This window comes from Rhinoderma darwinii, chromosome 3, assembly GCF_050947455.1.
Source record: "Rhinoderma darwinii isolate aRhiDar2 chromosome 3, aRhiDar2.hap1, whole genome shotgun sequence".
NCBI classification, from domain to species: Eukaryota; Metazoa; Chordata; class Amphibia; order Anura; family Rhinodermatidae; genus Rhinoderma; species Rhinoderma darwinii.
Genome location: NC_134689.1, coordinates 18403413 through 18415600, shown reverse-complemented (window position 1 = coordinate 18415600; position 12188 = coordinate 18403413). Strand labels below are relative to the sequence as shown.

General features: G+C 39.5%; 1 protein-coding gene across 3 annotated transcripts in view; it reads left to right on the top strand.

Annotated features, from left to right (window-relative positions):
- ABTB3 (ankyrin repeat and BTB domain containing 3) overlaps positions 1 to 10042 on the top strand; it is a 192223-nt gene extending 182181 nt beyond the window's left edge. For 2 of the 3 annotated variants that reach the window (XM_075856061.1, XM_075856059.1), the window contains 3 exons: positions 3676 to 3744; positions 4020 to 4133; positions 6735 to 10042. In XM_075856061.1, the coding sequence (XP_075712176.1) occupies positions 3676 to 3744; positions 4020 to 4133; positions 6735 to 6947 (396 nt within the window). In that variant the 3' untranslated portion in view covers positions 6948 to 10042. The remainder of the gene's footprint in view (positions 1 to 3675; positions 3745 to 4019; positions 4134 to 6734) is intronic. The other variant, XM_075856060.1, reaches the window with a different exon arrangement.
- The last annotated feature ends 2146 nt before the right edge of the window (positions 10043 to 12188 follow it).

Genomic DNA, 12188 nt, shown 5'->3' with positions numbered 1-12188 from the left:
ACATTTTAATGTAAGATTTACTTTAATATAATTTGACATATCAGGTTACAATGGTTTATGAATTATGCACATCATATTAATAATACCACATAGGCTAAGCAGCAGGCATAAATTATGTACTATGCAATCTCCCTACTGAAGACTGGGATTAATGCAACCATCCTTACACAATCCATGCTCCTTGAGTTTATTTAAACACATAGGGCCCCTATTCCCATCTATGCGGGGGTACGTTTATACTACCATGGACCCTGCTCAAGTTAAAGAGAACCTTTCACCTCCCCATACATGTGCAGCTGAGTGCAGCATTTAATGGAGAGGGCTGCACAAACCCTGGGGCACTTTACATTTTTTTTTCTACCCTCCTCCGTTATTTAGATATCAGTGGCATTATACTTGGTGCCCGATATTTAAATAACTCCCTGAACTGTCAATGGGGCGTGTAATGGCAAGGGGGCGTGTTACTATGGCTGTGACACTGTCCAATCAGATACGGACAGTGTTACAGCAAGAGCGAGGATAGAGAGTGTGCGCGCGCGCCCACGCTCTCAATCTTCAGCTGTCAAGATCAGTCTTCTGCCGAACTGGGAAGGGGGCGTGTCACTGCTACGGACATTGTAAGAGCTGGCGAGAGGGGAGCGCGCATGCGCATTTTCCTCTCTTCAGCTCTTGCGAGAGATCAGTCTTGTGCTTTGTCTGCCGAACTGGCAAGGGGGCTACGGACAGTGCATGCGCGCTCTCATCTCTCCAGCTCTTACACTGTCTGTAGCAGTGACACGCCCCCTTGCCAGTTCGGCAGAAGACTGATCTTGACAGCTGAAGAGTGAGAGCGTTGGCGCGTGCACACACACTCTCTCCTCTACCTTCGCTCATGCTGTAACACTGTCCGTATCTGATTGGACAGTGTCACAGCCATAGTAACACGCCCCCTTGCCATTACACGCCCCATTGACAGTTCAAGGGGTTATTTAAATATCGGGCGCCAAATATAACGGCACCGATATAAAAAATGTAAAGTGCCCCAGAGTTTGTGCAGCCTTGCCCATTACATGCTGCACATGTATGGGGAGTTGAAAGGTTCTCTTTAAGGGTCTTCAATTTGTAAAGTCTGATAACACATATTATTGGATATCTCTCTTACAATAAAAGTCCTATGCAGGGTCGTACACAGAAATCATAGGGCCCCATAGCAAAACTCAGAATGGGCCCCATCCCTACGCAGTGCTCCACCATATGTACTACACTCTTCGTAAAGTCTAAAGTTCTGTGCAGATTTAGTTCATAATATATCTGTGTAGGCAAACTCTGACTTGATAAATTACATAATTCTGGCTCTCTGCACCCACCACTAGGGGGTGCTAACTGCATATGGATTTATACTGCGATTGCGCTATTCCTGGCCGTTTAACCCCTCAAATGCAGCGGTCAATCGCGACCGCAACATCTGAAGCGTTGAAAAGAGGGGAGCGGCCCCCTCCGACAGCTCATCGGTGCCCCACACCATGTTCGGGGGCTCCGGTGGTTGTCATGGCAGCCCAGGGGCCTAATGAAGGCCCCCAGAGCTGCTTTTTGTCTGCCTCTGTTAAGCCGGGTCTCTGGCACGGCTCAACAGAAGACTGTGAAAATGACGATATACTGCAATACATTAGTATTGCATTATATTGTACCAGCAATCTAATGATCGCTGGTTTAAGTCCCCTAGGGGGACTAATAAATTGTGTAAAAAATAATGTAAAAAACTTTTCCCATTTTTCCTCTAAAGTAATGTAAAAAAAAATAAACAAAATTGGTATTGCTGCGTCCATAAAAGTCTGAACTATTACAATATACCATTATTTAACTTGCACGGTGAACGCAGTAAAAAATTTAAAACGGCAAAAGTTTTTTGGTCATATTAGCTCACAAAAAAAAATGTAATACAAAGTGATCAAAAAGTTGTACGTAGCAAAAGTTTGTACCAATAAAAATTACAGCTCGTCCTGCAAAAAATGAGCCCTCACACCGCTCAATCCACGAAAAAGTAAAAAAGTTCTGGCTCTCAGAATGTGATTAAACAAAACAATTTTTTTTTAACAAAAAGGATTTTGCTTTTTTCAAGTAATAAAATATATAAAAAAAACTATATAAATTTGGTATCACTGTAATCGTATTGAGCAGCAAAATAAAGTTGTCGCTTTTACCGCACAGTGAAAGCCGTTAAAACGAAAACCAAAAAACAATGTAGGAATCGCAGTTATTTCCAATTTTAGCCCGCAAATAATTTTTTTGCAGTTTCCCAGTACATTATATGGTACTTTAAATGGTGCCATTAGAAACGACAACTCCTCCTCCAAACAATAAGCCCTCACACCACCCTATTGAAGGAAAAATAAAAAAGTTATGGTTCTTTGAACGTGGGGAGTGGAAAATGAAAAGTGGCTCGGTCCTTAAGGGGTTAAACTTAATTGTAGATGAATGAACCAGTGAGCTCCCCCTAGTTGTGGATGTAGGTAGCCACAATGACTGTGTCACAGCAAGTAAAAGATGCAGGTCAGTGCTAGCTCCATCCCACCATGGCTCTTATAGCAGTCGCATGCCCTGTCTGTATGGTAGGGACCTCACTGGTCCTATGTGAAGTACATTTTTAAAGAGGACCTGTCACCTCTCCAGATATGTCTGTTTTAGTAAATTCTTGGACTTCCTATAAAATTATAATTCTGAAGCATCTTTTTTTAGAACTCTGTGTTGGGATGTTCCTCTGTTATTCCTCCTGGAAATCTTTTAATAAATTGACAGCCGGTACCTTGTCAATGGGGCGTGTCCCTACACAGTCTGACAATGTCCAATCAGTTCTGACAGTATCAGTCTGTATAAGGACACACCCTATTGACAATAGAATAGTAACCCCTACTTGTCAATTTATTCATAGATTTCCAGGAAGAATAATAGAGAAACAACACAAAGTAAAGTACTAAGAAAAGTTAATCCACAAATGTTATTTCATGGGGAATACAAGTATTTACTAAAATAGACACGTCAGATGGACCCCCAAAGTCGCTATGTAGAAACACCACCCGTTTAAGGTCCAGCACTGTCTTGTGGAAATAGGGAAAGTTGAGAGGTCTGCTGAACATATATTGTGTTCACCTTAGTATTGCGAAGACAGCAAATGCTATTCATTAAAGGGGGTTCTCTACTTTGGATAATCCCTACTTGTTAAAAAGGTCATCTGGCAATAGGCTGATAACAAAGTGTCCCCCTTTTGGGATCCACAGCGATCAGTTGTGATCTGTGAGGAAACCTGGCAGTAAGTGTTCACTTTCCCTGCAGTGCCTCCACAGGAGAAATTCAGCATTACACAGTGCCCATTCAAATGAATACGTTTTCTGTGTAATGCAGGACAGGGTAAATATTCAAGAACTATAGACACTCTTTGTAGCTGCACTGCACTTTGGCCAAAAGAGGAGAATACTGAACAGGGGACCCCATCTATTATCTCAGAATTCCCTAATAGGGTGTATGAAAATGTTTTTTCTGAACTGGACAACCCATATAAGGTCGCATGAAGGAGGCACCCCATAAATGATGATAAATCACTCTCATACACCTTTCTATCCACACTACAGGTTGGCTTAATTACCATGACTTCTACATAGATCTACCTTTGTTACAATGTATCCGTTTCTTTTTCTCTAGCTGGTCATGCAGTACCTATACTGTGGCGGCACGGAATCACTTCTCATTAAAACGAATGAAATCATGGAGGTAAGATGCGCATTGTGGAAGGAAGTCTTCAATGAATGAGATCCTCCAGCTTAACCAGCCGCAGATGTTTAGAAGAGAAACCATTTACTCGCTGCTAACGATAAGACAGACGCTTTACTGCAATGCCAATTTCCTAATGATTGATAATCCGATATTGACGGCATATTTACAGTGTTTAGTCTCAGTCCCGTTGCATGAGATTAGTGTATTAATGCTGGTATTACCTCTCCCATCATGATTTCATTCTCCTCTGCACCTTTCTCTCTCTCTTGCAGCTGTTGTCCGCCAGCAAGTTTTTTCACCTGGAAGCTCTGCAACGCCACTGTGAAATTATCTGTGCAAAAAGCATTAACACGGAAAACTGTGTGGATATTTATAACCATGCCAAGGTACTGGTATTAGACCACAAGGAGGGCATTGATATGAGAAGGCTGAAAAAAAATGCAGATTTACCTTAAAGGAGTTTTCCAGGAGTATAATATTGACGGCTTATCCTTAGGATTGGTCATCAATATCAGATGAGTGGCAGTGCAACTCCCGTCTCCCCCGCCGATCAGCTTACTGATAGGCCACATCATTGTTTACCAGACAGCGCCATGCATTTGTTAGTGGCTGTGCCTGGTACTGCAGCTACGTTCCTTTCAAGTGCTGCAATACCTAGCACAGCCACTACCAATGAATGGCGCTGCCTGGTAAACAATGACATGGCACCTTCAGTCAGATGATCAGTGGGATTGCTGGGAGTCAGATCCCCCCTCCCTACACCAAGCTCCACATTAAACAGACTGCTGCTATAAGGGGAGCTCCAGACTACACAGCCAGACTGCTGTAATAGGGGGAGCTATAGACTACACAGCCAGACTGCTGTAATATTGGATGCTACAGACTAAACAGTCAGACTGCTGTTATAGGTGATGTTCCAGACTACACATCCAGACAGCTGTGATAGGGGGCGCTCCAGATTACACAAGTCTGATGTTATAGGAGTCTTTATAGACTGCACAACCAAACTGCTGTTATAGGGGTTGCTCCAGACCACACAGCCAGACAGCTGATATAGAGGGTGCTCCAAATTATACACACAGATTGCTGTTATAGGGGGCGCTCCAGGCTACACAGCCAGACTACTGTTATAGAGGGCGCTGCAGACTACACAGCCAGACTGCTGTTATAGGGATGCTGTACACTATACAGTCAGTATGCTGTTACATGGGTCGCTGCAGACTACACTGCCAGTCTGCTGCTATAGGGGGCGCTTCAGACTACGCAGCCTGACTGCAATATTTGCCAGACACCAGAATGACATTGCAGATTTTGCTTAAAATAAATGCACTAATCTCTACTTTCTGTAAAACACATGAAGATTATTCTGATAGTTTAGGCAGTGTTCATGTAGCAGCTGCTTGTTATTTCCCAGACCAGTCATACAAATAATAGTTAAACAGGTTTATATCTGTTTTGGTTCAGTACAAACACATGTATTTCTACAAAATCAGAGGTTTTAAAGAGGCCCGTCTACGTTAGAACATTTTATTTTTTAAAAGGGTTCCCTGGCAATAAATTAATTACAGGGTGTCCTGCTGCTTAGTCCCCCAGCGATCTGGTGTAATTTGTGGGGAAGCTATCAGTAAGTGTCCAATTTCCCTGCAGCGCCACCACAGATTAAATAAAGTATTACACAGTTCTTGAAATCAGTGGACTGTCCATGTAATGCATGGACATATTGGGTCCTCCAGAGTGAAAGACGCTCTTTGTAGCCCCTTTACACCCTTTACACTGAAAGGGGAACGCTGCTCTTACTAATTCAGGATTCCCTAATAGTTGAAAAAGTTCCTAAATTGCAAATTTCTAAACCAGGCAACCTCTTTAAAATAATTTTTCCCCAATTTACATAATGATTTTTAAAATGAAAAATGAAGCCAACATGGGTCTAGTGTTATCGGTGGGGACTCCAGAAGACCAATTTACTAGATTTAAAAAACATTTAATTAGTTTAATTAATATTTTGAGGAAAATGTAGATTTTGTTTTAATCCATTCACCAAAAATATTTTTTTACACATTTATGCTGTCCCCATAACTGTAAATATAAGATGTACAATAAATCCATACTATTAGGTGTTATTCATTGCAAAAATTGTGTTTGGATATTTTTTTTTCCCCCACAATTTTTTTTTTAAGTCTCGTTAAGGGATTTGAATTTATCATCTTAATTTTTCACACTGTTATGTTCAGGTATATCTGTACACTGGTATATTACCCTATGTATTGACAAATACACAGGCTATGTTCACATCTGCAACGGAGATGAGGCATTACTATTTTTCTTGTCAAAACTACGGGTATCACGATGGAAACAAGAATGCAGTGCTGTATCCGTCAGATGACCGATCCGGCACTGCGTCCTGGTCACTATTATAAACAGAAACTAGGGCGCAGAAGTGAACATAGCTTTAGCAATGTGAGTATATAAGGTAAAAAAAAACTAATTTGGGGGACTGTTTATTTATAGGCTTTGTACACCTTTAAAAACGTTTTTGTTTGTTTTTTTAATAAAAATGTGTATCAGTGTGATTGGTTCAACTTTGTAATTATATTTTATGAAACATTTTTTTTACTTTTTGAGATACAGCTGCTTTGCATCCTGTATACATGGCAGTTGTATCTAGTGCTGAAACCTGTATCCATCAGGTCAGCAGCACTGAGGGGTTCAGTGACAGCACAGGGTCCACCTGTTATCGATCACATCTAAGTGCCGCTGACTTGGCGGATTCAGGTCTCAGCGCAAGATACAGCTGCTCTGTATACAGGATACAAAGCAGCTGTATCTCAAAAAGTAAAAATATTTTTTAATAAAATGCAATCACAAAGTTGTAGCAATCACACAGATACACATTTTTTTACTAAAAAAAACAAACTTTTCAAAGACTGTGTCTTTAATCTTGCGACTAATGTGATTTTGTCCTCTCACTCGTTATATCTCTGTGTCAGCAGTTTCTTGGTGTCCCTGAGTTATCGTCTTACTGTGAAGGCTACTTCTTGAAAAATATGATGCTCCTGATCGAAAATGAAGCCTTTAAACAACTATTGTATGATAAGAACTGCGAGACATCGGGCCAGGATGTTCTGGGTGACTTACAAAGGACGTTGGCGACACGGATACAGTCTATCCATCTATCCTCTTCCAAAGGATCTATAGTATAGAATCGGTGGCCGTCAGGGTGGACAGTGTTCAGTGTTTACTCGCAAAGGCTTATATGAAGATAAAAGGCTTTTCACTTTACCGGATTTCTTATTTTTCTGACAGCTTAAGGCAAAGATTCTGGATCTTCCTAACTTGGAAAATAAATATAAAAATAAAATTCTTATTTTTGTTAAAAAGAAATAGACATTTAATTAAAAAAAAGGATTTCTCTACATTTTCCAAAGGAAGTCATGACGGCTTCAACATATCAACGAGCAGTGGATGCTACGTAGCAAGAAAATATACAACAAAAGATTCCTAAATTGTAAATGATGTTCCTAGATGTCAAACTAAATGCCCTATTTAAAAGTGATATTTTTGATTTTCTCAGCTTTACACAACTCTTCTTCAATGTGCATTACTGGGAAAGGAAAAAGATATAGAACTATATTGATAGAGGAAGATGGGACTATTAATAAAATAATTCATTACAACTGCACCGTCCGATGGAATTGAGCTGGAAGATTTTTAAGAGTATATGACTTTTTAAACATTTCTAAATAAAATAAAAAAAATTTGGGGTGGCCTTGTAGGTTAAAAAAAACAAAGACTTTTCTTATCTTTCCTTTCTCAAAAAGTAACATGTCCGCCAGTGACTTTATTTTTCCTGTAATAATTTCTGTGAACTCTGCAAAGTCTGAAACATTCTCCTTTTATTCAGGTTGCCGCCTTTACCCGGGATGGAGCAGATGGCAAAAACAGGTGTTGTTAAGGAAATATTTTTGAAAAATTTTAGAAAATTGGCATGTCAATAGTTACTTTGAACAAATTAAGCAAACTCAGATTTGCATGTTGTTATTGTGTATCATTTTGCCAAGAATTCTGCAGTTTAATTGTTCCGAGCCCATTTGTGAAGTACCAAAAAGACAACACAAAAAATTCAGTTTCACTGTGAATATGTTAAGTTAATTGTAGGTATTAGTTTTTACATCACATAGTAAAAATGGTGCAAAATTTTTGTTTTTTTCCCTCCGTTTTTGTAATATAAGGTCATTACTTTCGACAGCATTGTAGAGATACCAATGTGTCGCGGTGTTTGGGTATGGAAAGCCATAAATATCATCAACGCATTTATCTCTTGTTAATCAGTTCTCGTAGGATGGCATCTTAGATGACAGAAAAATACCCCGTCTTAACATGTATGTTTTGTTGTATGTGTCAAAAACTTACTTTAGTGTATGCAGCAATCACACACATTTGTTACGTGCCACATTTTCCACGACTCTTTTTGCTTCACAATCAATTTGCATGGCAAAATAAATGTACAAAAAAAGTAAAAACAAAAAAAGGCAAAAAAATAATTGTGAGACAAAGGTTAATAAAATACCAATTTTTGATTCCTAAGTCAAAACGAATAGGAGATTGTTTATTTAGAGCAGCATGCCAGTTCCCACTAAGACATTGATGACTGGTAGATGTAGATATCCTGACAATGCAATGTCATTTTTATGTACATTGTTCAAGGTCTAATGATGTTTCATGTCTACGTCTTTTTCAAATATTCAAGTCTCACAGGTATTAAAGAGAACCTTTCACCTGCCCGTACATGTGCAGCGGAGTGCAACATGTTATAGGAAAGGCTTCACAAACACTGTCTCACGTAAAATAATTTTTCTAACTTCCTTCATTATTTATATATCGGTGCCGTTATATTTGGGGCCCGATATGTAAATACGCCCCTGAACTGTCAATGGGGCGTTTCTATCTAACCAAATGGCAATGGGGCATTATACTCTTCGCTCAAATCAGCTACAGACAGTGTCAGGGCGGCTTGCGCTGTGATCCCTCCCGCGAGATCACACACAGACTGGTGGTTCTGCAGAAACCTGGATGTAAGTAGATCTTCTCTTCATCTCTTCTTCTCCTCCTTGTCTCTTCTTCTCCTCCTTGTCTCTTCTTATCCTCCTCGTCTCTTCTTCTCCTCCTCCTCGTCTCTTCTTGTTCTCCTCGTTTCTTCTCCTCTTTGTCTCTTCTCGTTCCGTGGTAGGCGGGAGTATCGCCGGGAGCGGCTGTGAGCGCATGCATGAGGGTGCGCGCACGCACGATCTCTGTAGAACCACCAGTCTGTGTGTGTTCTCGTGGGAGAGAAGACAGCTCAAGCCGCCCAGATGCTGTCCAAGGCTGATTGGACAGTCTCAGAGCGAAGAGTATAACGCCCCATTCCCATTTAGTTAGATAGAAATGCCCCATTGACTGTTCAGGGGCTTATTTACATATTGGGCGCCAAAAATAATGGCACTGATATGTAAATAACGGAGGAAGAAAAATTATTTTACGTGAGACAGTGTTTGTGAAGCCTTCCACATTACATACTGTAGATGTATGGGCAGGTGAAAGGTTCTCTTTAAGCTTTTCTATGGCTTTGGCCAGTAAGGTCAGGTTTACATTGTAGGCGTTTTTGTGCAAAATAGGGTTCTCCAACCATGGTTCAATCCTACATGGTCAAACATGAATAGATAAACTATATTGAAAGACTGAATCATCAATAAAATGCAATTTAATGGCAAAGTTGGAGATACCCAGGTTATGGTGATCTTAAATTGCCAGACCTTATAGGCCCATGTTATGCGTACCCAATGATAAACTGACACACCCGATTCTGAACATGGTTTTACCACTTTTTGTTGACTATCCGATAGATGACAAATAACTGCCTACCATAAATTCTATTTATAATGAATATATTAAAACAATCTAAATAAATTTAGCATGATAACTTAACAATAAATGATTGTATAGAAGATTTGTTACCATCCGGTTATGTCCTAATATTTTGTCTGAAGTGTTTGACCAATTGACGTTGTTTGTAAATATTGTACATTGCTTTCGAGTCTGGGGTCGAATGTGATTTTAGGCTGAAGACGAACATTCGATTGTTGAATAAGTAACTGGTCTGGTGTGTTTTTCATCCATTTTTGAGAAGAAAAAAAAAAGATTCCCATTTGTTATTTGTTCTATAATCTGTTACTAGAATGGAAAAACAAACGAAAGGGAAATTTCAAATGGAAAAACAAAAAACGAATTCCAGCATGAAATTATATTTATTTGGGAAAAAATCAATGTCCATTAAAATAAATTTCAGCTAAAAGATAAGCTGCTTTTGTATGTATTTTGAAATATAAAGAAAGAAAATTTTGTTTACAGGATGGAATCTTATCTATCTATCTATCTATCTATCTATCTATCTATCTCATATCTATCTATCTATCTATCCATCTATCCATCTCATATCTATCTATCTCATATCTATCCATCTATCTATCTCATATCTATCTATCTCATATCTATCTATCTCATATCTATCTATCTCATATCTATCCATCTATCTATCTCATATCTATCTATCTATCTATCTATCTATCTATCTATCTATCTATCTATCTATCTATCTATCTATCTATCTATCTATCTATCTCATATCTATCTATCTCATATCTATCTATCTATCTATCTATCTATCTATCTATCTATCTATCTATCTATCTATCTATCTATCTATCTATCTATCTATCTATCTATCTATCTATCTATCTATCTATCTATCTATCCATCCATCCATCCATCCATCCATCTAATCTATCAGGCTGCGGCTTAGATTCTCAGCCCTGGCATTTGAAAGCACAGAGGTCTACTTGCTGTGTGGTGAATACTAAATATGTTTGTGCGCTTGTAGGTTATGTGAAGGTGTGGTGAGTGCAGCATGACTATACAGTATATCATATGCATATGCGGGCCAGATTTAGAGTTTCTATTGTAGTCATCAGTCCATTTATGGGGGCCCTAACTAACGTGAGGCCCTCCTCCACCACATACGGGGGACAGTTGGAGTCTGCAGTGTAGCGTGCACCGTATCACCAAACAAGAAGCATAGATGATGGGGAATATGCAGTAGACTAATGGACAGCACATTGTCAGTTTGCACATACAGAGCATAATTCATCTCCACTTTAACATACAAGAGATGAGAAACCTACATATTTCACACTTAGTATTAGTAGAAATACATATAGCTACGCCGTCCTGACAGCTGTATTTGTTAAAAATGAATCTATTATATTTATATTTTAGAAGAAATCCGCTGCTTATCGTCCACTTTACCAAAACTTCCAAATTCCTTTGAGAAGAAAAAGTAACAGTAATGTGTGGTGCAGGGAGGACAGAACTTATGTGTACCCTGCACAGCCGTACAGGGATATCAGTGGGTAAAGGGTTAAAATCAGCCTCCTACTATTTCTTACATTGCATGTAAGGGACTAAGCGAAAGTATTTCAAAACTGTTTTAGTTGTCTGCTATAAATACATAGAAAAAAATGGTGATCTGATGTTTTCCAAGTAGCGTACAGTTGGCGGGGCTTTAGAGTCGTGCAGAGTGTTATTTTTTTCTTAGAAAATTGTTGAAAATTGTGCTACCAGACAATTTTAGCTTAAAGAGGCTCTGTCACCACATTATAAGTGCCCTATCTCCTACATAAGGAGATCGGCGCTGTAATGTAGGTGACAGTAATGCTTTTTATTTAAAAAAAACGATCTTTTTTCACCACGTTAGGAGCGATTTAAGTTTATGCTAATGAGCTTTCTTAATGCCCAAGTGGGCGTACTTTTACTTTCGACCAAGTGGTCGTTGTACAGAGGAGTGTATGACGCTGACCAATCGGCATCATGCACTCCTCTCCATTCATTTACACTGCACTAGCGATATAGATATATCACTATGTGCAGCCTCATATACAAGCCCTAACATTACTACAGTGTCCTGATAATGAATACACGTGACCATCCAGCCTGGACGTCATGTGTACTCAGAATCCTGACACTTCTGAATCTTTTTTGTGAGATTCCGGCAAGTGACACCAAATCTCGTTTAGCTCCGAGATCTCGCGAGATTTCGTATCCGTTGCTGGAATCTCACAAAAAAAGATTCAGAAGTGTCAGGATTGTGAGTACACATGACGTCCAGGCTGGATGGTCATGTGTATTCATTATCAGGACACTGTAGTAATGTTAGGGCTTGTATATGAGGCTGCACATAGTGATATATCTATATCGCTAGTGCAGTGTAAATGAATGGAGAGAAGTGTATGACGCTGATTGGTCACTGATTGGTCAGCGTCATGCACTCCTCTGTACAACGCCCACTTGGTCGAAAGTAAAAGTACGCCCACTTGGGCATTAAGAAAGCTCATTAGCATAAACTTAAATCG